At 36.5% G+C, this 22,155-nt stretch overlaps 1 protein-coding gene across 1 annotated transcript in view; it reads right to left on the reverse strand.

Moving 5' to 3' along the window:
• Positions 1-22,155, reverse strand: part of ARHGAP15 (Rho GTPase activating protein 15) — a 330,968-nt gene that overhangs the window by 131,841 nt on the left and 176,972 nt on the right. Inside the window, exon 9 of the mRNA XM_005153752.3 lies at positions 8,380-8,502. Coding sequence (XP_005153809.1) covers positions 8,380-8,502 — 123 coding nt within the window. The remainder of the gene's footprint in view (positions 1-8,379; positions 8,503-22,155) is intronic.

A 22,155-nucleotide genomic window follows, 5' to 3' on the forward strand; every position in this document is an offset into this window, starting at 1 on the left:
GCATGTGATCTGCATTCTGGTAGAGTACATTAAAGCCTCTATTTAAGTAAGTCAGAGTTTCAGCTGCAGAAGGGATGAAGAGCTGGGTTCACAGAACTACACTGAAGAAGGTTGTGTGCATGTGTGGCGTTAAGCATTAGCGAACAGTCTGTTACATGTTTTGGGGTTATGTTTCTGACAAAGCACAGTCTGGTTACATTTTCTTCAGAAAACATTTATAGCTGCCTTCAGTGGTAATTATATATACAGAGATTTATGATTAAAAAGTACTAGCTCTTCCTCTTTTGACATCTTAATTGTTTTTTAAATTTTAGCAAAGACCTGTCAAATTCTTTGCATAATATGGAATGTTTTCCAATGTAAATTACATTTAAAATAATAAAAATGCATCTTATTTGGTGGACAAAGACACTTGTAAACAATTTCAGAAGCAAAACAGGCAGAGAGCTACATTGTGTAGATGGCAGGACATGAATAACCAAAACCAATAACCAAAAAAATAATGTATGCATCTTCAGCAGGTTTTTTTCCCTGTTATAACCAATTTCTTAGGACTATTTTGCAGTTACTTTTTCAATCTCCAGTATGCATGCAGAATACTTGGTATTTGTGTGAGGAAATACTGCAACTGTTTTGCAATTCTCACCTAGTTCATGACTTCTTTTCTGATGTAGATTCTGTATCTTCAACAAAATGTTTAACCTCATTTTCCATACTTTTCAATACTTGGGCATAGTCACATTCTGTATCCTGCAGTTCAGCTTTAAAATACATATTCTTTAGAAGAGTGACACTCGAGATTTTTGTCTTGAATGGAGAGGGCAGCAAATCAGCATTAATAGCTGCTGGCCATCACGAATATTTATAACTACATGGACCCATGAGACATACAAATATTTTGAATTCTGGATACTCCTAGACCACAAATTCCATTACTCTCTAGTCTATTGTTTTTTTGTTGTATCTGTTGCTTTACATACGTATGGGAATGGCAATAGTTACACTGCCATATTTACAAACTTAGAGATCACAGAGATAGCTGGTGAAAACTCAGCTGGGACTTGTTTATGCAGTAACTTGAAAATAAGAAATTATAAGAATTGCAAATTACTAACTTTTGTAAACTGGATTAATGTGTAACTAAGATTAAAATATTTTCTTGTTCTTTTACAGTTGTGTCTATATATATTTAAAAACTAGTTTAAGGAGAAACTATCCAGTTTAAGGTTTTTTTTATCTAAAAAATAAGAACTGCTTCCAAAGGGATAAAAGAAGCAAAAAAGCCTTTGTTTGATTTATTTGTGATAGGACCCTTCAAAACTTCATTTTTTATTACTTGAAAAAAAAAGCATGTACACAACACTCTTAACCTCCTGTTATGACAGTTTATGTTTCTATCCAGCTTATTTAACTCAAATGCCTGGGAAATAGACACAATTACCACCTTATGGAATGCTACTTAACTTTAAATGCTCCCCTCTGAATAGAAATCCACTTTATCTTCTCAGAGTTATTCCAGTTTCTCAGGAATTATTTCCTCTATAGGCTTCTGAAATGCTCTTGTTTCATCATTTAAAAATTTGAACTAACAATTGTTCAGAAATATCTTTTATTAGAACAAAGGCAATTCTCATACAGTGGATTCTGTTCATAAGAGCATGTACAAAAGAGCTGCATACTATGCCCATATACAGCTTTAATCATTCACTCTTTCAGCTGTTATCAATTTAAAACCAATGAAACTCCCACACTGAGTCCATTTGAGCAGTCAATTTTAATATCTTGGGGCATCTGTAGTTATTCTGAATTGGCTGCAAAAGCAGAACTAACAAGTTAAGCTCTAACCATAAGTCTACATCAGGCTGGTAAACCATACATCAAACACAGACAGCTAGTCAATACTGTAGTATGAAAAACCAACAAGCATTTTTAAGAAGAGCAATATATTCATAATATGTGAGGTGGTATGGTTTACATTACACATCCCTGATATCTGCGTATTAAACTTTCTGTTTAAGAATGTGGGGTGTGTGACAGCTTTGCACATGGGTATGAGACACCAGAAGACGAGGGAATGGACATTTGCAAGTTGTATAAAATAAGATGATGATTACAGCTGCAATGTATTGCTCGTTCTGGTGCTCCAAGTTTTCCCTGAGCTTGACAGAGCTACTTTTTTAAGTAGCTCTTGCAGGCTGCAACAAAGCCACTAATTCTGAGCTGCAGAAATCTTGTCTGTGGGAGACAATACTTCTGGAAAAGAAACAATTAAAATAAAATCATTAAAGCCACATCCTTACCGAGAATGTCATTGTTAAATTTTTCTTTGGTGCACATGGATAAGATGTGGCCACACTTGGAAGGAGCTCATACTTCAGTGTTTTTTATTAAAAAACAAAATGAGAAGGACATGACTAATATTCCCATTTCTCATGTAGAAGCTCAGATTCTGACATGAGAGGAGAAGATATAATGGTGTAATGTCCAAGTTTTTAGAAATATGAATTATACCCATGCAATTCAGTGTCTTCCAGGAACAAAATTAACTCTGCTAGATCTGGATTTGAACTGCTGGACTACCAGAGCTTTGTAGCAGTGTCTAAGTTTTTTGTTTTCTTCGTATCTGTTTGAATGTTAAGAGGGAAAAGGGGAAAGAGAACAAAACCACAAAATAATGGGAATGGACAGAAGGAGGTACAGAACAGTAGTCACCACAGCAGTGAATTTTCTAGAAGGTCAAGAGATGTAGTTGGAAAGAGCCATATTCTCAAAGGCAACTTCTTCTAGCTGCCCAATCTGTATTCAGACATACTAAGTCAGACATTAAAACAATGCTGGTTCCAGACCGGGGCTCCAAATAACACCACAATGCTTTTACAATAAGTGGACCAGGTCCTCAGATGACTGAAGATGGCAAGGTTGTCAATGGAGATCCTCTGATTTATGCTAGCTGGGAGTCTTGCCAGTCCTTTTAACTTGGAGATTTACTATACATAGTTGATCTGTGGTGGTCATCAATTAAAAAAAGAATTACATTTGTGAACAGTTACTATTAAGTGGCATGTGAGCTGCCAGATTTGTTTCACATTCTCAGAAAAAAAAGGAAAATAGAGAATACTTACAGACACTGGTCTCTTTTATGAAATTATGGTGTTTTGCTGTGGACAATAGTTCATTTGAATTCAAAGAGAGTGAGTCTGCTGGGTTTAAACCACAACAACTCCTCAAAACAGGTCTCCAGAAATGAGATATTTTACAAGTATCTGAGTTATTTCTGACCATCATGTCAAAACAAAAAAAAATCCATTTGTCCTTTGTTTGGTCATCCATGGGGTTTGGGAAATGTACTTCCAAATATCCAGGTAGTGGACAAAGAAAAAAACACCTTTGTGATCCACTTTCTATGCAAGACAAATGAAATATTTCCTAATTTTCCATAAGTTATTATGAGCACTAAATCAGTTGCTAAATGCCTTCAAAACCCACAAGAATGACAGAACACACCGAAGGTAGGTCTTGATCTACTCTTTTGGACTTCAACGTACTGGAGGGAAGGGATGACATCCAGAGGGACCTAGACAGGCTGAAGAGGTGGGCCTGTACAAACCACATGAAGTCCAACAAAACAAAGTGCAAGGTCTTCACCTGGGTGGGGGCAATCCCAGACACAGCTGCAAGTTAGGCAGAGAAGAAATTCAGAGCAGCCATGTGGAGAAAGACTTGTGGATATTGGTAAATGAGAAACTGAACATAAGCCAGCTTCAGTGTGCTCTTGTAGCCCAGAAAACCACCTGCATACTGGGCTGCGTGAAAAAGAATGCGACCAGCAGGTCGAGGCAGAGTAGACTCTGCTCTTGTGAGAACCCACCTGGAGTATTGTGTGCAGTTCTAGCGTCCTCAACATAAAAAGGACATGGAACTCTTGGAACAAGTCCAGAGGAGGGCCACGAGGATGATCAGGTGACTGGAGCACCTCCCATATGAAGATAGGTTGAGACAGTTGGGGCTGTTCAGCCTGTAGAAGGCTGGGTGGAGACCCCAGTATCTGAAGGGGGCCTGTAGGGATGTTTGAGAAGGACTCTTTGTCAGGGATTATAGTGATAGGACAAAAAGTAATTGGTTTAAACTGCAACAAAGGAAGTTCATGTTAGATATAAGGAAGAAGTTCTTTACTGTGAGGGTGATGAGGCACCAGAACAGGCTGCCAAAAAGAAGTGGTAAATGCTTTATCCCTGGCAGTGTTCAAGGACAGGTTGGGTAGGGCCTTGAACAAGCTAGTCTACTGGGAGGTGTCCCTGCCCAGCAAAGGGGAGTTGAAGCTATATGATCTTCAGGTCCTTTCCAACTCTAACCATTCTATGATCCTATGACTTCTTATGAGCATTACACTCATTACATTGAACTACTCCAAGGTCCTCTGAAACTTGTGAGACAGTAAAGACATTTTTCCTTGTCTGGAGTAAACATGGTTGGTGATCTCTGTGCTGCTGTCTGCACAGGCACCAGCATATGCTGAGCCTCATTCTATAGGCTATCAAGCCAAATCACAGCTAGTGCCTTTCACTAGCAGTTGAGTGGCTTGCATTTTAACCTTGGAACAGTTGTAACCATTCCAACTTTTATGCTCTTTTGGGTTTTTCCTTAACTTAACTTGCAAAATAAACCCAGTGAAGTTCCTTCAGTGTTTAGTTTTTGGGAAAAAAAAAAAAAAAACACCGCCAAAAAATCCAGATTAACTTCTTGCCAGCTGCATAGTTGCATTTTCCTTATTTCCCACAGTGTCATTTTTGTTGTTATTCGTGTTTTTTTACCATTTACTGAAAGTGTATTTGTGATAGTCTATTACTCACACAACCACCATAGCTTTATAATCACATTTTCACAAAAGTATTTTTTCTTTTTGTTTGTGGAATAAAAAGGCTCAGAAATCAGGAAGTTAGCAGGCCAATATCAAGTTGAAGGTTGGCAATTCATTTTGGGTAATATTAAATCATGACAAAGCTTAAACACAAAGATCAAAGTTCAATTATAGACTATAAAGTAGTTTTAAAAGAGAAGATTTATATATTATTTTTCTAGCTTATAAGTGCAGATTCTGTAAATTCTGAGAATGTTTCAAACGCAAGGAACTGAGGAGCCCTGCCCTAGCATATAAATTTGAGCACAATTATTCTCAAAATAATACTATTAAGTGGCAGACACGGAACATGTTTCTCATTTAATATTTATAGGTTTGCATGCATGTGTATATATATGAATTTAAGTCTTCATATAGACACATAGCACAAAAATAGTGTATTATACATCATTTCAGAAATGGTTCAAAATGTTTCTAGACCAAAGATATTTTGTTTAAGCATGAGCAAGGTGGAATGAGAAGGACTGACCATCTTCATTAGAGCTTTCACAGGAGCATGAAAAACTCCTGTTACCAGCTCATCACAATGAATGGAGTCAATGTTCTGTACCCATTCTGGCTTTTTTTATGCCGAGGACTAGAAAGCAAATGGGACAGCGATGACAAAAATAACTTTTTGTCATGTAAAACATCAGCATGTCTTCATTTTTGGATCAGCATGTAACATTTACACGTTAGTCTGCTATGCTCTCTTGTTTGATTGCTATCCTCTTCTTATTCTTCTCAGTTACCAACTACCTACTTTATTTACTACGTTCTACATAAACAAAGTTTTGTAAAGAGTTAAGTAGCAATCACGTGATTTCTAGATTTTATGATAACAATGTTGGCAGAACAAAGTACCCCAGGAGATCAAACTGCTATTTAATTTTGAAGCCTGTATTCCCAAATTTGGTTAATGTGGAGAAATGTGTTGAGTCTTCTGGCCAAGTGTGCACACATCAGTGACTAACAGAGCACAGAACTGTGTTTAAGTGAACTTCCCACCTTAAAATGTATTCACACATGACTATAATTTATGTGTTAAATTTATTGGAGTTTTGATTCCAATGTGACATGCAATGCAAAAAATCAATATAGATTTGAGAGCTTTATAGTGCCCCTGGCAAATATGAATAGCACTTGATGAAAAGTGAAGGTTTCCACAGCACCTACAGTGCCACTGCATTAGAGTAATTAACACCTCATGCTTCACCGATATTTATATCAATTCTTCACTGGCACACAGAACAGCTCTTTGTCAAAAATTTGGTACAAAGATGTCCTGCAAGGGTTTAGATGCACTTTTATTATGAGCCCATATTTTAAGGGATTTACAATTCTGACAGAAGTATTTCCCCATGGGATAAAGTTACGATGTGTGTTCTCAGAGCTGGAGGAATTTTTTCTTGTAAAAATGGTTAACATTTTTTCCCTTAAGGAAGGAGCAAATAAACAGTTTCAAGAGGTTTCTGCAACTATTTACATCAACTTTAGGAAGAAAAAAGAAATAGATGCATCTTATAATACAGAATTTGACAAGCTGTTCATCTTTAAGGTGGATGGTTGCATTTTGTGATTTACAAATATTCTAATAGGAACCTAAAAAATAACATTTAAAAGTGGTCTCTGTATAAGTACTGTAACTGCATTTTCATAACATTTTAACAGATTAAGTGACAAACTCTGGTGAAGGCAAGGAAGGAACCTTATCTCATAGACTTACTGGAGGTTGGAATTGAACCCTGATAAAGAATTCTGCTTCATTTGCATGGCCAGAACCTAAACCTAATGAAACTTCATGGTAGATAACTAATATGTTTTCTTCATGGTAACATTACTTTGGTAATAAAACTGTGGCAGGTTCTGATTCTGAATTACTGTGTCACAAATTATATACCTTTGTTATCCATGGAAGAGTATCCCAGGTAGAACCAAGCTATATTTATTAATCAAGAGCTTAATGCAACTACAGCCAAAACCAAATTCATGTGCCTTTCCTAGACAGATATATTAGAGGCTGGAATTGAGTTATGCTAATTAATATGTGTTTGTTAAAAGGGATCACATCTGATCCCTATGTAGCACTGCAGGAGATTCATCAGCCACACTTTGTTAAACTAAAAATACAACCCTTAAACCCAGAAATTAAAAGACTATAAATTACTCTATTACAGTAATAACTGAAACAAAATAACATGATGCATTCAAATCCTACCCTCAATCCAGAGAGTACTTCAAAGAGGCAAAGCCCTCAAACGTGTTGAAATCAGATACTATGAATGTGTAAAAACTGATCCTGAAAGCTCGTTACATGAGTGTGCCCACCTCACACATTATTCATGCGTAAATAACTTTTTTTTTTTTAAGTTTCTGTGGCAGTTTAAAAGCAGAAGCCCATAACCAAGGCACAAAATTATTTCATATAATGAAGATACCCTTACACTAAACACCATTGCACTGAACATTTCTACATATATCTAAAACATAAGAACTTAATTCCTAAAATCTTCTGCTTCTCTTCAGACATGGGCCCAGCTGGTGTTAAACTCTCGTGACAGCTTTAGCTTTTGCTAGCTGGGGTCAATCTCTTGGCTCAGCATAGACGAGTTTAATATACACAAGCAACACCCCTTGCCATTTTTGACACACCACTGGAAAACTCACACTCCAGAGACTGACAGGGGCTGCTGGCAAAATGCTTCTTTCTAGTCAATTTGCATGTGCAGTTGTGGGTTTCACACATAATAATTTGGGAGTGCGTAAATTTTTAAGGCATTATTCTGGACAGTGTTTGAAAACATGGCTTTGCTTTATTATTAGTGGTCAGAATGCTACTGCCTTCAAGTTAACTACCAGCTTCTTAGCAAAACACTCCTTGGATAAACTAACAAACAAGTTTCATCAAAGAAACAATTTTTTAAGGGTGTGTGAAATTGATGGCTGACTGACTTAGCAAAACATTGTAGTAGGAAAAGAATAACAGATTCAGGGCATTTATTATTCACTGGCACGTATTTTAAATTGATCAAAATGTATTTTGTAGGAGGGTTATAAAAATAATGAGAGAAGACAGCAGAAAGTATTTCAGTCTACCTTAGAAAACAAATCAGTCAGCACAGAATCTGAAGTTCCTATTTCAGATTCTAAAATATAAAACTATATCAACATTCTTTTCTCAAGAAATTGAGTTGTGCAGCATGTTGATTTGCAATGTGCGTGATGAGTGCCTGTATTAAATGGAGGGGCTTCTACCACGTTGCACACCAAAACAGAAAAATTGAAGTAGCGGTCTGATAGCACAAAGACAGATGTAAACGTACACTAATTTACAATTCAGTAGTGCAAGCTGCATGAGATACACTAACAAAACCATATCTAAGAAGCATTTGTCCAATGCACCTACCCATTTAACAGAAAATGAAAAATTAATTTGTGATTTTTTTCTTTTTACTATGAAAAAGTACATAAAACCAACACACCTTTAATAAGTCCTTTTTCTTGCAATGTTTTCAAGGAGGGCCTTCGGGAGATGAACTTCTTTAATCTGCTTTTAACTCGGTTTCTGTCATTTGTGTCAGAGGCACTGTAGTTCAGTCTGAAAACTAAAGGAATCAAAAAGAAACAGATTCAGTGAAATTGTATTTTAAAACTAATAGCAGTTTGCTCAAATATCCTTAAAAAGTAGTGGCCATAACCACTCTAGTAAAATCATGCAGTAGGTCAGCAATGTAGATGATCGGATAGTGCAAAACATCTGATTAATACTTTTGTGAATAAACATGGTGATTCATTCAGCTGGTTAGTCACAGTTATATTATTTGTTGCCTATAAGTATTCGGATGTATTTGGATGACAACCAGTTTACTCATGAAATGATTATTAATCCCACAAGTTTCACATGGATGATTTTTCAACTAAAACTCTGCACTCAGTGTGCTATGCCCTATTAGGTATATACTACTTGTTATGAAAAAGGGCGGATGGCTCAGCACAAGTAGAGGACTGAATTCTCTTGCCAAGATGGATTAAGCATTGTATGTATACTTAATGCAGCTATAGAAAATATGGCTATATGCCATGAAATGTGTGCAAGATGCATTAATTTATGGGGAAAAACGTATTCCTGTCTTAAAGATTATATTTTAAATATTTAGACATTTAAGAAACTGAGAAACATTTCTACCTCAATTTATTCCTGCTGTGGCAAAAAGACATAGAACCCAGTTGCACAAAATCCCCTGGAGAAAGTTTCGAAGATGTAAATTTAACTTTTTCTCTGCTGAGGTGCTTGCAGGGCACTGTCATAGCTACCAAAATAGGCAGTATTAGTGTGAAAGAGAAATCAACATGCTCCAGAAGCAGCAGCAATGTCATGGGAAGACCTTCTTCTAAGATTTCCTTGGACAACCAGATTTTTAGTTTGATAACAATTCACCTGAGCCTCATCACCTTTGAATAACTCTTGTCCTGTGTGCCCTTGAGCTCTCATACTTGCCCATTCCCTCATATGCTGAGTAGGCAAATAGGGAACCAGAGCTGTCCTTCCTTCCCTGGCAAGGGCCTCCAGCTGACAGAGGGGCTTCTGCTTTCTGTGGAAAATAATAGCTTTCCATCTTCTCTTGAAAATCAATCAATCAATCAATCAATCCACCAAAACATAGTATTGTCCACAAGTTGAACTTGCAGGAGTTGGTTGGTCCATTGTCTCTTCAACAGAATTTCTAAACAGTATCCCAGATAATTTAGCTGCAGTTACAGAGATGCTTTCTAACCTCCACATCCAGACTGAATCACGTCTATAATGCAGTAATCTTCATATAGAGGATCCAAGGATAGAGAGACAGCAAAAATAAAATTTTGATCAATATTATTGGGCTATTTCATAGCAAGAAGTTATAAGCAGAACCAGAATGTTTAGAGGTGCACAATTATAAAACAATGGCAAGCTAAAATAACTGGTTAAGCAACAGTAACAACACTGGAATATTGTGGTTTACATTACAAATCTGATTTTAACAGCCAAACTTATAAAATAGTTTACGTTTTGCTGTTGTCAAGGGAGAAAAACTTGCCAAATTGTTCATTTTAAGTAAATAGAACATAGCCAATTAAGGAAAGTAATATTTAAACACATGCCTACGATGATCAGAGCATAGTTTGCTTCTGATTTCACTACTGATTTTAACAGAAGAGTGTTTCAATTTCCCACAGCACTAAAATGACCCCACACATACTTCCACAAACTAGTAATCACACAGGACAAATAAAATGACACTTTATTGGAAAATACATAGCTTGGTACAATAATCCATCACTTATGAAAAATAGAATTCACATTTTTTAATGGTAGCATTCTTGGAGTGATGTATCATAATATAAAGATTAGCATTCAATTGATGGTTGGCGCTTTTTTAACATTATGGTGGAGGACTTTTTGTTTGAAATTGAGCAGTCCTTGGCAGGGACACGCTGAAATTCCAAGTTCACTTGGATGTGCTATAAAAAGAACAACAAATGGATGTTTCTAATTCTGCATCTTAATGGTATTTTGAAACAGTGAATTGTGTTTAATTTGGGGACTCGCTTGTTGCTTATGGTCATTCTGTCCATAGTGATTCATATTTGGGTTTGCTTTTTCCCAACTTAGAGTGAAGCTTCCTCAGCGCAAATCATAGAATTATAGAATCATCGAATAGTTAGGGTTGGAAAGGACCTTAAGATCATCTTGTTCCATCCCCTCAGCCATGGGCAGGGACACCTCACACTAAACCATCTCACCCAAGGCTTCGTCCAGCCTGGCCTTGAATACCGACAAGGATGGAGCATTCACAACCTCACTGGGCAACCCATTCCAGTACCTCACCACCCTAACAGTAAAGAATTTCTTCCTTACATCCAACCTAAACTTCCCCTGTTTAAGTTTTAACCTGTTACCCCTTGTCCTGTCACTACAGTCCCTAATGAATAGTCCCTCCCCAGCATCCCTATAGCCTCCCTTCAGATATTGGAAGGCTGCTATGAGGTCTCCATGCAGCCTTCTCTTCTCCAGGCTGAACAGCCCCAACTTTCTCAGCCTGTCTTCATACGGGAGGTGCTCCAGTCCCCTGATCATCCCCGTGGCCCTCCTCTGGACTTGTTCTAACAGTTCCATGTCCTTTTTATGTTGAGGACACCAGAACTGCACAGAATACTCCAAGTGAGGTCTCACAAGAGCAGAGTACAGGGCAGGAGTGAAAATATCTCTTAAGCCACTTAATATGCCTGCCACATTTCCCATTCTGCAGGACTCTGAAGCATTTTTGCCCACTTGAACTACATACTTAGCTCCGATTATACACCAGATTTCTGAAGATATTCTAACTGAAGTGAATGTGGTCATACAGTGAATGGTAAAATCTCTCTGTTTAGAATGTATTAACCCAGCTGGAAGTTTTATACCTGAAAGAGCAATTGTAGTGTTAAAACTACATCTAGAGGTATGAATAATTATTGTTATGGATACTTTTGAATGCTCCATGTTGAGTCGTACAACACAGAGTTAAAATCAGCAGCAAAGTTAATTTCAATGAATTTCTTATTTTATTCTATTAAGCTTGTGTGAGTCACCAGAGGAAAACTCTAAGCCTCCCAGAAATTCAAGGGTTTAGATAGCATGTTCCAAAACCAATCTTCTTCAGAAATATTTTTATTGGGATCTTATTTAGAAATATTCTTTTTCTTGCCAACACATTCTTCTCGCGATAACCCCACATTAAAATGATTTTGCTATTATATTTGGAAATAGAAAGAGGACCAAATGTTAATTCCAAATAATAATTAAAAAGTAGTTATAAAACTCAAACCCAATAATTTATATTTTTGCAGTACCTTCCCTTTTAAATTTCAGGTTCTCACTTTAGCCATAAGAATAATCCATGAAAGAGAGCTGGCAAAAATTTAACAACATAAAAAAAGTGGAAAGTAGTTCCATACAGATGTTATATAGACTACTTAGACTACTTACCCATGCTTTCTAAAGCTGCCCACACTAACATATTCACATTAATGCTTCAAAATCAACATTGACAAGAAAGATAATTCCCCTTCCTTTGTGCAGACTTCATTTAAGTACTTCTTATATTGCTTCTGAGGCAGAAAAAAGGAAATACATGCTTGCTCTGGTTGGGGACAGGGTTTTTTTATAGTACATGTATAGGAGAACCCAACAGAGTCCATTATTATGCTAAATTTCTTCTGCAAGTGCAGGTGGTTGCAAGGACACTTCAACACCAAAAATGTAACCTGAATACTGGTTGACTTCCATGTTTGGCTGGAAATAAAGCTGGACCCTGATATCCAGAAAAGCATTTATAGTGACTTTGGTTTACTTTGTGATATCTATTTTTCCAAGAGGTGGGAGAGGCATGAAGGGACAAATGAAAAAAAAAGACAAGACCTTTTCCTCAGGCAATTTACTCTAGAATTAAGATATATAAAATCACAACAGTTTTTCACATTAGGGAAATGCACTAGAGATTGAGTATAAAAAAAAAATAAATTATAAACACATCTTTGTCCCTTAATGTGGGATAGCACTGTAACAGCATCAGCTGAATTAGGAAGGATAATTATATGCTAAATTCTTTGGGAAAAAAAAAAAAAAGAAACATGAAGGAAGGAAAATTGATCTGTCTTTTTGGACCCTTATAAATCCTTTCAATACTTAGTCAGTGATGCAACTCTAACCTTAATATTCCTAATAACATATAAATACAAGAATATAATGTAAAATGACAAAATAGGGTCTGTACAAGAGTTTTTACACAAGAAAACAGGTGGAAAGAAAGAATTATGCATTGCCTCCAAATCACACAGTTCTACAGAAATAATACCATCAGAGTCAATGAAAGTTTTGAGATATACAGATGAAGAATTACTTGCTGCAATTGAGTACACTAAATTGTATATATAGTGCAATGAGAGTAAACAATATAAGCAGGAATAAGCAGTGGCTAACATATTTACAAGGTAAAGTTATAAAAGCCTGTCTTTAGAGTTTTGCCCTGGCCACAACTAAAAGAACCAGACAACGCCCTAATCTAATCTTTTCAGGGCAAAGATCAAAATTTTTATGAGATGCCTTTTGTTGAATTTAGTCAAGTATGCAGATTATATATTTCTATAAGACTGTTTTTCCTGGTTGTGATGTTCTGCACAGAACCTGAATGATTCAGAAAACAAAATATTTTCATATGTTCGAAACAGCTCCATATTTTATTGGCAAGATTTTGTAAATTCATGTAACATGATCTCACATTTCTTCCAATGACTTTTATTTCATTCTGAATTTACAGAACACTTATACGTAATTCAAATGGTTTACCTATGATTGCTTCCTGCCAGGTACACTATATCTGAAGATTTCAAACATGTTGAAAACATCAGTTTTTGAAGAACTACCCATTAATGACTTTCTGAACTGTGACAATGGGTATTGACAGTGCTTGTCAGACTAAAGCACTATTGATTGTCTCACATCATGTGTATTGCAAAACCAATTTCTTCCAAATACCTCTTCCTAACTGAAATACATTATTATGATGCTTATCTGTATATTAGAGCACCCCAAATTATCCTATGCAATACATTTGGATGGAAGGGGCTCATATAGAATGAAAAGCAGCAGTGGGAACAGATAAGGCATTAAGAAATTTGGAGGGCCTTGCATTCATACTTTCATCAGCTTTGTTCTGCAGAAAAAAAAAACCAACCAAAACCAAAACAAATAGCAAACCATAACTCATTTGAACCATGCAAATTTTTTTAATCTTCTAGTGGACCTTAAAATTTCAGGAAGTTTTGGAGATAACTTTTAGTATAACAATAACATCCATAAACTGAGACTTAATTCTTTTTGCAAGGAATACTGAAAGTGACAAGCTTGATCATTCAAAATACAGAATACACTGATCAAAATCCTAGCTTAACTTTCTTAAAATACGTATGAACAGATCCATGGATTTAATGGTTATCTCTGATTTCTTAAGCTAACAGTTTTCTGAAGTGCTTTACAGCCTCATATCCAGAGTCTTTAACAGCATCTTGCAGGACTGATACAAATCTAAGGCGGCAATAGGGGAGGTAGAAGCAGGTCCTACGACTACCTGTAATGAAAGTGCCAGTCTAACAGTGGTTCTATCACATATGTGTGAAAATCTTAATCTAAAGGTATTAATTAGTTAATTAATTAGTTTCAAGTAATGTGAATGCTTAATTGCTGAGTGTCTCATCCCTCTGAAGAAATATATCTTAACATGAAGAAACATATGACTATGCCTATGTTCCAGGAGAAAATGTAATTTAAGAATATGTAATGACTCATGACTTTAAGTTTTATTTGACTTCATTGGAACTTGGAATTCAGCATTTATTCAGATATTTTTGGCCTGCAGGGGATGTGAGTCTACCACTAGTTCCTTAAGGAGCAGCATGCATTATTGCTTGCATAAATAGTCAGTTTTTCAACATGCGCCAAAGTTTTGAGATCGACACCACAAAGTCCCTGCCCCTTTTTTCTTTGTGATGCTCTGAGATGGACTCAGTAAAGTCTGCTCGTTAAGAATAAAGAATTCACTTCACCTACTTTATTTAGATAATGACTTTTATCAGTCATCCTATTTTGTCAGTCATCCTATCCCTTAGCGCAATTCCTCTGCAGGTTACATGAGTTATCCCCACACTATAATTACTATATGCTTTTTTGCTAAAGAGTACAATGAGAGGTTGCTTACAAGAACTATACAAATGACTGGCAGACAAAATGGAGAAATCAGGCATTACCCCTAATCCATATGTTTATGATAAAATTTAAAATTACAGATTTTATAGCTACAGAGCACAGATCCAAGAACTGCAGCATCAGGTAACAGAATGGATATTGCCAGCCAAAGATCCCGGGAAGATTATGTTTGCATAAGCACCAAAGGACCTGAGGTCATTCAGGTTTATGGTCTTAAACGAGATATTTGTCACACCAAGTATATCTACATTTGCAGATGTTTGGGCAGCAAGCTCAGAAATAAACAATAGGAAAAAGAAAACGGTGATTATATAGTACAAATAACTTGTCTGTAATATGACAGCCTAACAACTTAAGTGCTTGGTAGTGTCATTACACTTCATGAAATTGGTGTGCATTAGCCGCAAAGATTCAATAAAATGACTATATAATTCATATTTTGCATCATGCTCTTATGCATATAAACTTTTTAAAAATTTTGTCCCCCACTCATAAGAAATGGAATTAAATTAATAGTATGTTAAACACCACTACACGCTTACATTGCGAAACAAACTGGCACTCCCCACACAGATTTTCTTAGTGGTATCTACACCACAAATATTTAGAAAAGTAAAGCAATATTTCTAAGTATGTATTGGATTTATAAAGGAAAATCATACTAAACTAATCTGAAGTATTTCTTTAATAAAATAAACGGTCTTCTTTAGAAAAAGGAAATGCAAGAGACAAAATCTGTTTGGACTTCAGTTGTGCATTTGATATGATGCCAAATGGGAATTTGTTATCTAAACTAGAGTTGATGTAGAGAATTAAAACAATAATTGTGAAGTGACTAAATAAGGTGTTAAAATGACCTTTGTTTAAAGAACTACTGCGATGAAGGAAAGTTACCAGTGCAACTGATGGAACTGATCTTTATGCTTTCATTAATGACTTCAAAAGAAGAAGTAGGAGCATTCCAAAACTACCTGCTGGTGAATCAAGTCTGGGAGTCATCATCAGTTTGACAAGAACAGGGATATGAGACAAAATCTCAGTAACATTGAGATCAGAATCTAGAGAAACTGGATTAGATCTCATAGTACTCAATGCATGGTTAGAGAAAGATTAGTGCAGAATATTTTTTTCTTGTGAGTGCTCAGCCTTGGACACTCATGTGTGAGGTGGAAACTCACGCCAGGTGCAGGCAGCAGCCGTGAGAACCAGGAGAATGTGGCTGCTGAGCTTTCAAAAGCAGATGGGGAGTTTAGCATATTTAGCCAGTTAGAAAATGGCTGAGAAAGGCTGTGATTGTTCTCTATGAATTTGTTGGTGGGGGTGGGAAATGGAGCAGGAGTGGAGAAGAGGACAGCAGGGAGGGAGAAGAGCAGTTTAAACTGCAGAACAATGTTGGCACAAGAATAAATGGTATAAACTGGCCATAATACGAAGTTCTAAAACACCCTTTCAAAGAAGTCATGGTGGCAAATAAAACTGAAAGAGCTTAAAATGTAGCTTAATAAATTTGTGAAAGAAGATACAGAACAAGTTACCTTGTGACAGGAGGGACTGGACTAGAGCACCGAGGGCACACTAAGCCTTTCTTTTCACTTTTTTTTTTGTATTGTCACAAGATTAGAAATGTTATTACACACACTTGACTATAAAAACCACAATACCAGAAATCAATGAGTTCATTTTATTCACACAGTATGTCCAGTTTATGTTCATCTAATGTAAACCATGTGGGACTTGGATGAAATTTGCTGCAGTACACAAAGTCAGACTATTCAGACACTAGGAAGTGAGAGTACAGCACGCTTAGGAAGGGGAAACTGGTCTCTTCTAGCTTGTGTCAGGGATTAGGACTCGACAGCCTCTTTGCAAATACTAGCTGCTGTCCTTTATCTACCCTGTACTGAGAGTGATTTTGCATGAGCACAGATCACTGAGGACTCACTTGTACGATCTCGAGCTTCCTTCGGTAGCTGCTTTCTATAAATTTTCAGGCAAAGAGTGATCTAATTACAGATGATTGTGGACAAAAAAGGAGCATGATGGAGATGCTTTTTGCATTTGGTGTGCTGTTCTCCATTAGAGAGGTTTGCTAAAAATTCCCAGGAGAATAGTCAATAACTTGGATGGTCTAACACATGAGACCGGAAGGGTAGTCCTTGACCTCTGCTATCTGGGTGACCCACTGTTGTCCTATTCCAGTGTTTTCAGCCATAGAGTATCATTCACATAAACATAAACCATAGACAAAGTGACTTTGACCTCCATCAACTTCATTTTATGATCTATGGAAATTATTTCTACTTATTAAAACACAATTGATTTTCAAACTTTTCAACAGTCACAGCTTTTTCTTACAAGGTAGTATGCGAGTTGCACTGTGAGGACACAAGAAAGACTTCCACTAAACGTGCTTTAGGATTTGCATAAGATCAACATCAAACTACAAAATAGATCAAAAAGAGGCTACAGTTTTTGTGTGAGCCTAACCTACAGAGGCTGTTAGTGGAAGAAGGTGCCTTGTGGGATATGATACAGACCAGCCTCCTGAGCTGAGACAATGTAATTAACAGAAGGAAAAAGAAAGCCCAGAATGAAGATGCTGGTGTATTTAGTCATGTAAATTTGAACGCTTACCTGAAACCTCTGATTCCAGTGTGTTTAAGTGAGGTGTGGGCTTTTTTAGCATTGGCTTTATCAGAAGTTAGTCTTCCAATAAAGATCAAGTCATACAGTTTGGTTGTGTAACAGCAGATAGAAACAATATGTTGCCCTCTCTCTTCCTTGCACTACCACGTGTAGCTTTGGTCAAGGTGCAAGGTGGTCTAGGAACTATGCTTCTGGCTTTCTTCAGCACACACTCATCCTCTCTGCAGTCTGGTGGTGGCTCTTTCTCATACAGGCAGCATGACAGCAAGATCTGGGCCAGTACATTCAAGCCATGAGTCTGAAGAGATCACAGAGAGGTGATCAGATGAATGCATGAGTAACTGGGATCCCACAAATGAGCATGTCCTACACTGCTGGTGCAACAAGTTTGCTGTAGCAGTAGCTGGGACCCCAAGTCCATGTTTGGAGGGGAAAATATCCAGAGACACTGCAGGGCATGTGGTGACACTTAGTACTTCATCCAGTCTCCAGAACAGCTGCACTGGGACAAGCTGCCTGAGCAGGCAAATAATTACTATATATAATGATCTTTTCATGAAGTAAAATTAGGCCAGTCATCACAAGAACGTTGAGACACTTCAGTCAGCTACATGTGGGGTTTGCATGGGTGCACTGACTTTATGTTTGGCCAGCCATGGTTAAATTTCAGACAAAATATTAAAAAGATGCAATAGAAGGCTGGTTTAGCTTTTAAATTAATGTTCCAGCTGACAAACTGCACAGGGGCTTAACCTACTTTAGAACATATTTAATAGCATAATTTAGTCTCCAAAAAGAAAAGCAAAATAACTAATGATAGACAAATTTAGAGGTTGAATCTAGTTCAGATAAACATTCAAAAGTTCAGATGTTTAACCAAACCTTATCTTGTCCGTGAAAAGCAAAGCCCAGAAGACTGTAGAAAATTTTCCTTACAGAAGGAAAACTATTACCAGAAACCAGCACCTAATTGCAGCATTCATGCATTAAGCAGTTAAGCATCAAAGCAAAAGCAAAATGTGTTAAGAAAACTGCTTCATGGAAGTAATAATATTTGGATGAAATCCAACACAGAAAAAAGAAAATAATATTAAAGGGAAAGAGAATACAAATGCAATTAGACTATCAACCAATAAAACTTAATCTATGTTTGATAGTTGAAACCTTCTGAGCTTAGAGAGAATAAGGAAACTGGAGATCAGAGAACTCTGCCTTTTGAAGTCCCGCTGTCCAGATCCTGGGGACTACTATCTAACTGAGACATTATGAATATTCTGTTATGAATTCATGTTCATTCTGTATGAATATTCTGTTGCAGAATTAGAAAGCTTTATTTTTATGAATGACTTGTAAATTGAACAAAACCAGCTATGGATAAATTTTAAGTTAAAAATTGTTTGGAAAAGGTGAATTCTGCTAAATTATTTTTTTCTGGACAAAACCCCATAAAATAAAAGATACGCTTTCAAAAAACATTTTCATTGTGGGTTATTAATAACAGAAAGTATAGCTCTAATGGATCCTCTCCATTCTCACATTCACCAATTACAAATAATTTTTAAGTATACCCGATGAAAAGACTGCTGTGTTTGCGTGGTACTGTTTCACATTCAGTAGGCAATATCTGCTACATTCCCCCAGAGGAAAGAAAAATTCAGGCAAATGATTCAACAAACCAGCAGTGAGTCAGGATCCTTTCATTTTCTTTCCCTTTCTCCATGTCACCATTTTGACTCCTCTCTGCTTAAGCCTGTTCCTCACATTTTTTTATGTCTCCATCCCTCAAGCCACTTGAGGAATTAACAACAAAATTTACTTTTTTCATAAGTGAATTCCAAATTCAAACTATTAGATGCCCCAAATCTGAAACCTGGCAAAGGATGTTATAGGCAAGACTTCAGCTTCCAGTTCAGGAATTACTAATGTACAACTTATACTATAAGCAAAGTTGCAACAATAAATCAAGTATCACACTGTTTGCAATTTTACCTTAATATCAGTACTACCCTTGATTCATCATACTCAATGATCTTCAGGTAAGATTGTATAGCAATTCAGATATTATAATGCTATGCTTTCATTAATTCTCCTAACTTTTAGTGCTGTCTTTTGCTTTTCATTCAAACACATCACAGAAATAACACCATATGAAGAAAGGAAGGAGCATCAGAGCACCCTAAGATAACCAACCTTAATATTATACTGATAAGAGAGATACCATACATATGTTTTCATATGTAATATGTATATATTTTTTCCCACAGAAACATATACAAAGCTTATTTTTGCAGGAACAAAACTTCTTATCTTCTTAGAAACCTTAGCAATGAGACAAAGATTTTGATTTAAGTGAAATATATGTACAACCTGAAAGACAGTAAAAGTGTAATCTTGAAATCATCATCTACACTGCTTAATTTTTAATCAACTTTCTGGTCCTTCCAGGCATCTTTTCCCAAGAGAAAATCTGGGTGCTGTTCAGAAGCCAGTTTACTCCATAGACTCCTCCCAAAAGTTATTATGGACAAGACAGCACCAGGTTTATTTGCCTCTGTTTTACTCTACCCTTTAATTCTTACCCCAGAAGGCATGTTACCTCCAAGCAAAATATCAGATACATATTAGACATTTTCACCACGTTTTAAAAATGCCAGGCTAGTGGGATGAATATAACCATCAGTTTATATCAGACATGATAATTTCAGCTAAGCCTTTTCCTCCCCAACTTTTGGTCTTTTGGTTGTTTGTTGTTGTTGTTTTTCTTTTTTTTTCTCTTTTTTTTGGGTGGGTTGGGTGTTATTTTTAATGTATCAACACTGCAGTATTTTGTTTTAATTTAATTTTGTTAAAATACGCTGTTTGAAAATAGTTGCTCTGTTTTATAAGAATATTACTTTTCATTTTAGACTTAACACCTTAAAAATTAGTTACAAAGCCATTACCACATGTAGGAACTAAATTTATATGCAATAAAAAAGCGTAAGTCAGGCTTACTCTTTGGTTTTCAGAGAATGCATTTGTTGCAAAGGGTTAATGGACAGCAGGATCTATATGTTCCTGTTTACTTTTTAACTTTAAAAAAATGGGGGGTCATGAAGCAAATGAATACGTAACTTCAATGATATCAGGCGAGCCGTTTCCATATGGAAGAATAAATTCCACTTCCCATGGCTGTGGGAAGACCTTTCCTTGAATATCCAGGTGCAAGAAATATAGTCTGAAATGAGGGCAGATTCAGAAAAGGATTATTTGGGACAATCAGTAAAAAGAGAAGCAGCCTAACATAGGAAAAACAACTGCAAGTTTTGGCTGGCTTAATCTACCAAATCAAGCAGAAGTAGGAGTAAGACTGCTGTCTATAACTCTGTTTGGAGTGGTACACCTGAAACAGAAAAGAACTGCTGAAAATAAAATGCTAGCTAAATGCTGACACAAGCACACATATGTACCACATGCCCATTTAGGGTACAAATTAGGGTACAACTTAGGGTACAACTTAGGGTACAACTTAGGGTACAAATTACATGCCCATTTAGGTACAAATGCTTTCAGCTTTGAAAACTGAAGTTTTGGAACACTCAGCCTGAGCTGAGGGGTAAAAGCATTACTACTGAATTTCATTAATTATGGAAGGAATCAAATGGGGTAGTAGTTTTCAAGAACTGGGGAATAGATTCAATGCTGCGAAAAGTCTGTCTGAGGCAGATAATGCTATGTTACACTTTTCAATAACAGTAACACAAATGAATTCCTCTTGAGTGAATCCTGGACATGCTTAAGACAATGGCCAATGGAATTAATTAAATGGAGTCAAATATCCTTGGTGGTAAGGGGAAATGCGCATACGTCATAGTGTTCTCTTCAACATCAGTATTTAAAGCCAGCTAGTTGCAATCTTTTACTTAATTGATAAAGCAGCATTAACCCTTCCATGGTTTTCCACACTTTGACTTTCACAGGCATGATATTTTTATCTGCACATCAGTAGGCAGTTGGTGGAACTAATAAGTGATCCTACAAAGAGCTTTTCCTTTGCAAGCACTAATACACTTTGTCCAGGAGACAGTCCCATACTTTCATTCATTAAATTAGTCTTTCGATATTTGGGTTTGAAGGTTGCAATTTAAAATAAATACGTTCTCCAAAGTGGAAGGTACAAACATTTAAATAATTTTGCCACAGGGAAAAAGGTGAGTCTGGACAGTGGGTATTCCTATCTAAGGACTGACTTGCAGTCTCTCTGATTTGGCTTCATTTAGAATTTTATAACCTAAAAACCTCCTGATTTCTGTTACATTCCTCCCAAAGTGCCAGAAGGATTGCATCTGGATTAGTTATGAATAGTATCGAAACCTCAGAATTTAGTGTAGTGTGAGAACCATTTTTCCTGGCTACAAACTTGAAATTGGGGTAGTCATTTCAATAAATACAGCAAGAGGCTTCAGACTTAAGCTCACAGGAATGGTGGAAATCTGGTCTCTCTCTTCATATCCAAAGAACAAATCTCAGCAAATCCTTCTCACTTGCTCCGATTCTGACCTCTTTCCAAAGGCAGTAGCCTAAAATATTTCCCATTGCAGTGAAAATGCCTGTGTCTATTTAGGTGTTATCAGTTGTCAGCCTATATTCTTTCACTGTAGATGAGAAATGCAGAAATGAAGATATACTGACAATGCAAGTGATAGAGCATCAAGCAGATGTAACTGTCTGCATTGTCTATTGTTTTAAACTACAGAAATGAAGACATTCTGTACAATATACAAAAATCTTTAGTTTTAATTTCTAATGCAGACAAAGACCTACTTAGTAAGGAGACTGAAACAAACTATCA

Source organism: Melopsittacus undulatus, chromosome 4 (assembly GCF_012275295.1).
Source record: "Melopsittacus undulatus isolate bMelUnd1 chromosome 4, bMelUnd1.mat.Z, whole genome shotgun sequence".
Taxonomy (NCBI): domain Eukaryota; kingdom Metazoa; phylum Chordata; class Aves; order Psittaciformes; family Psittaculidae; genus Melopsittacus; species Melopsittacus undulatus.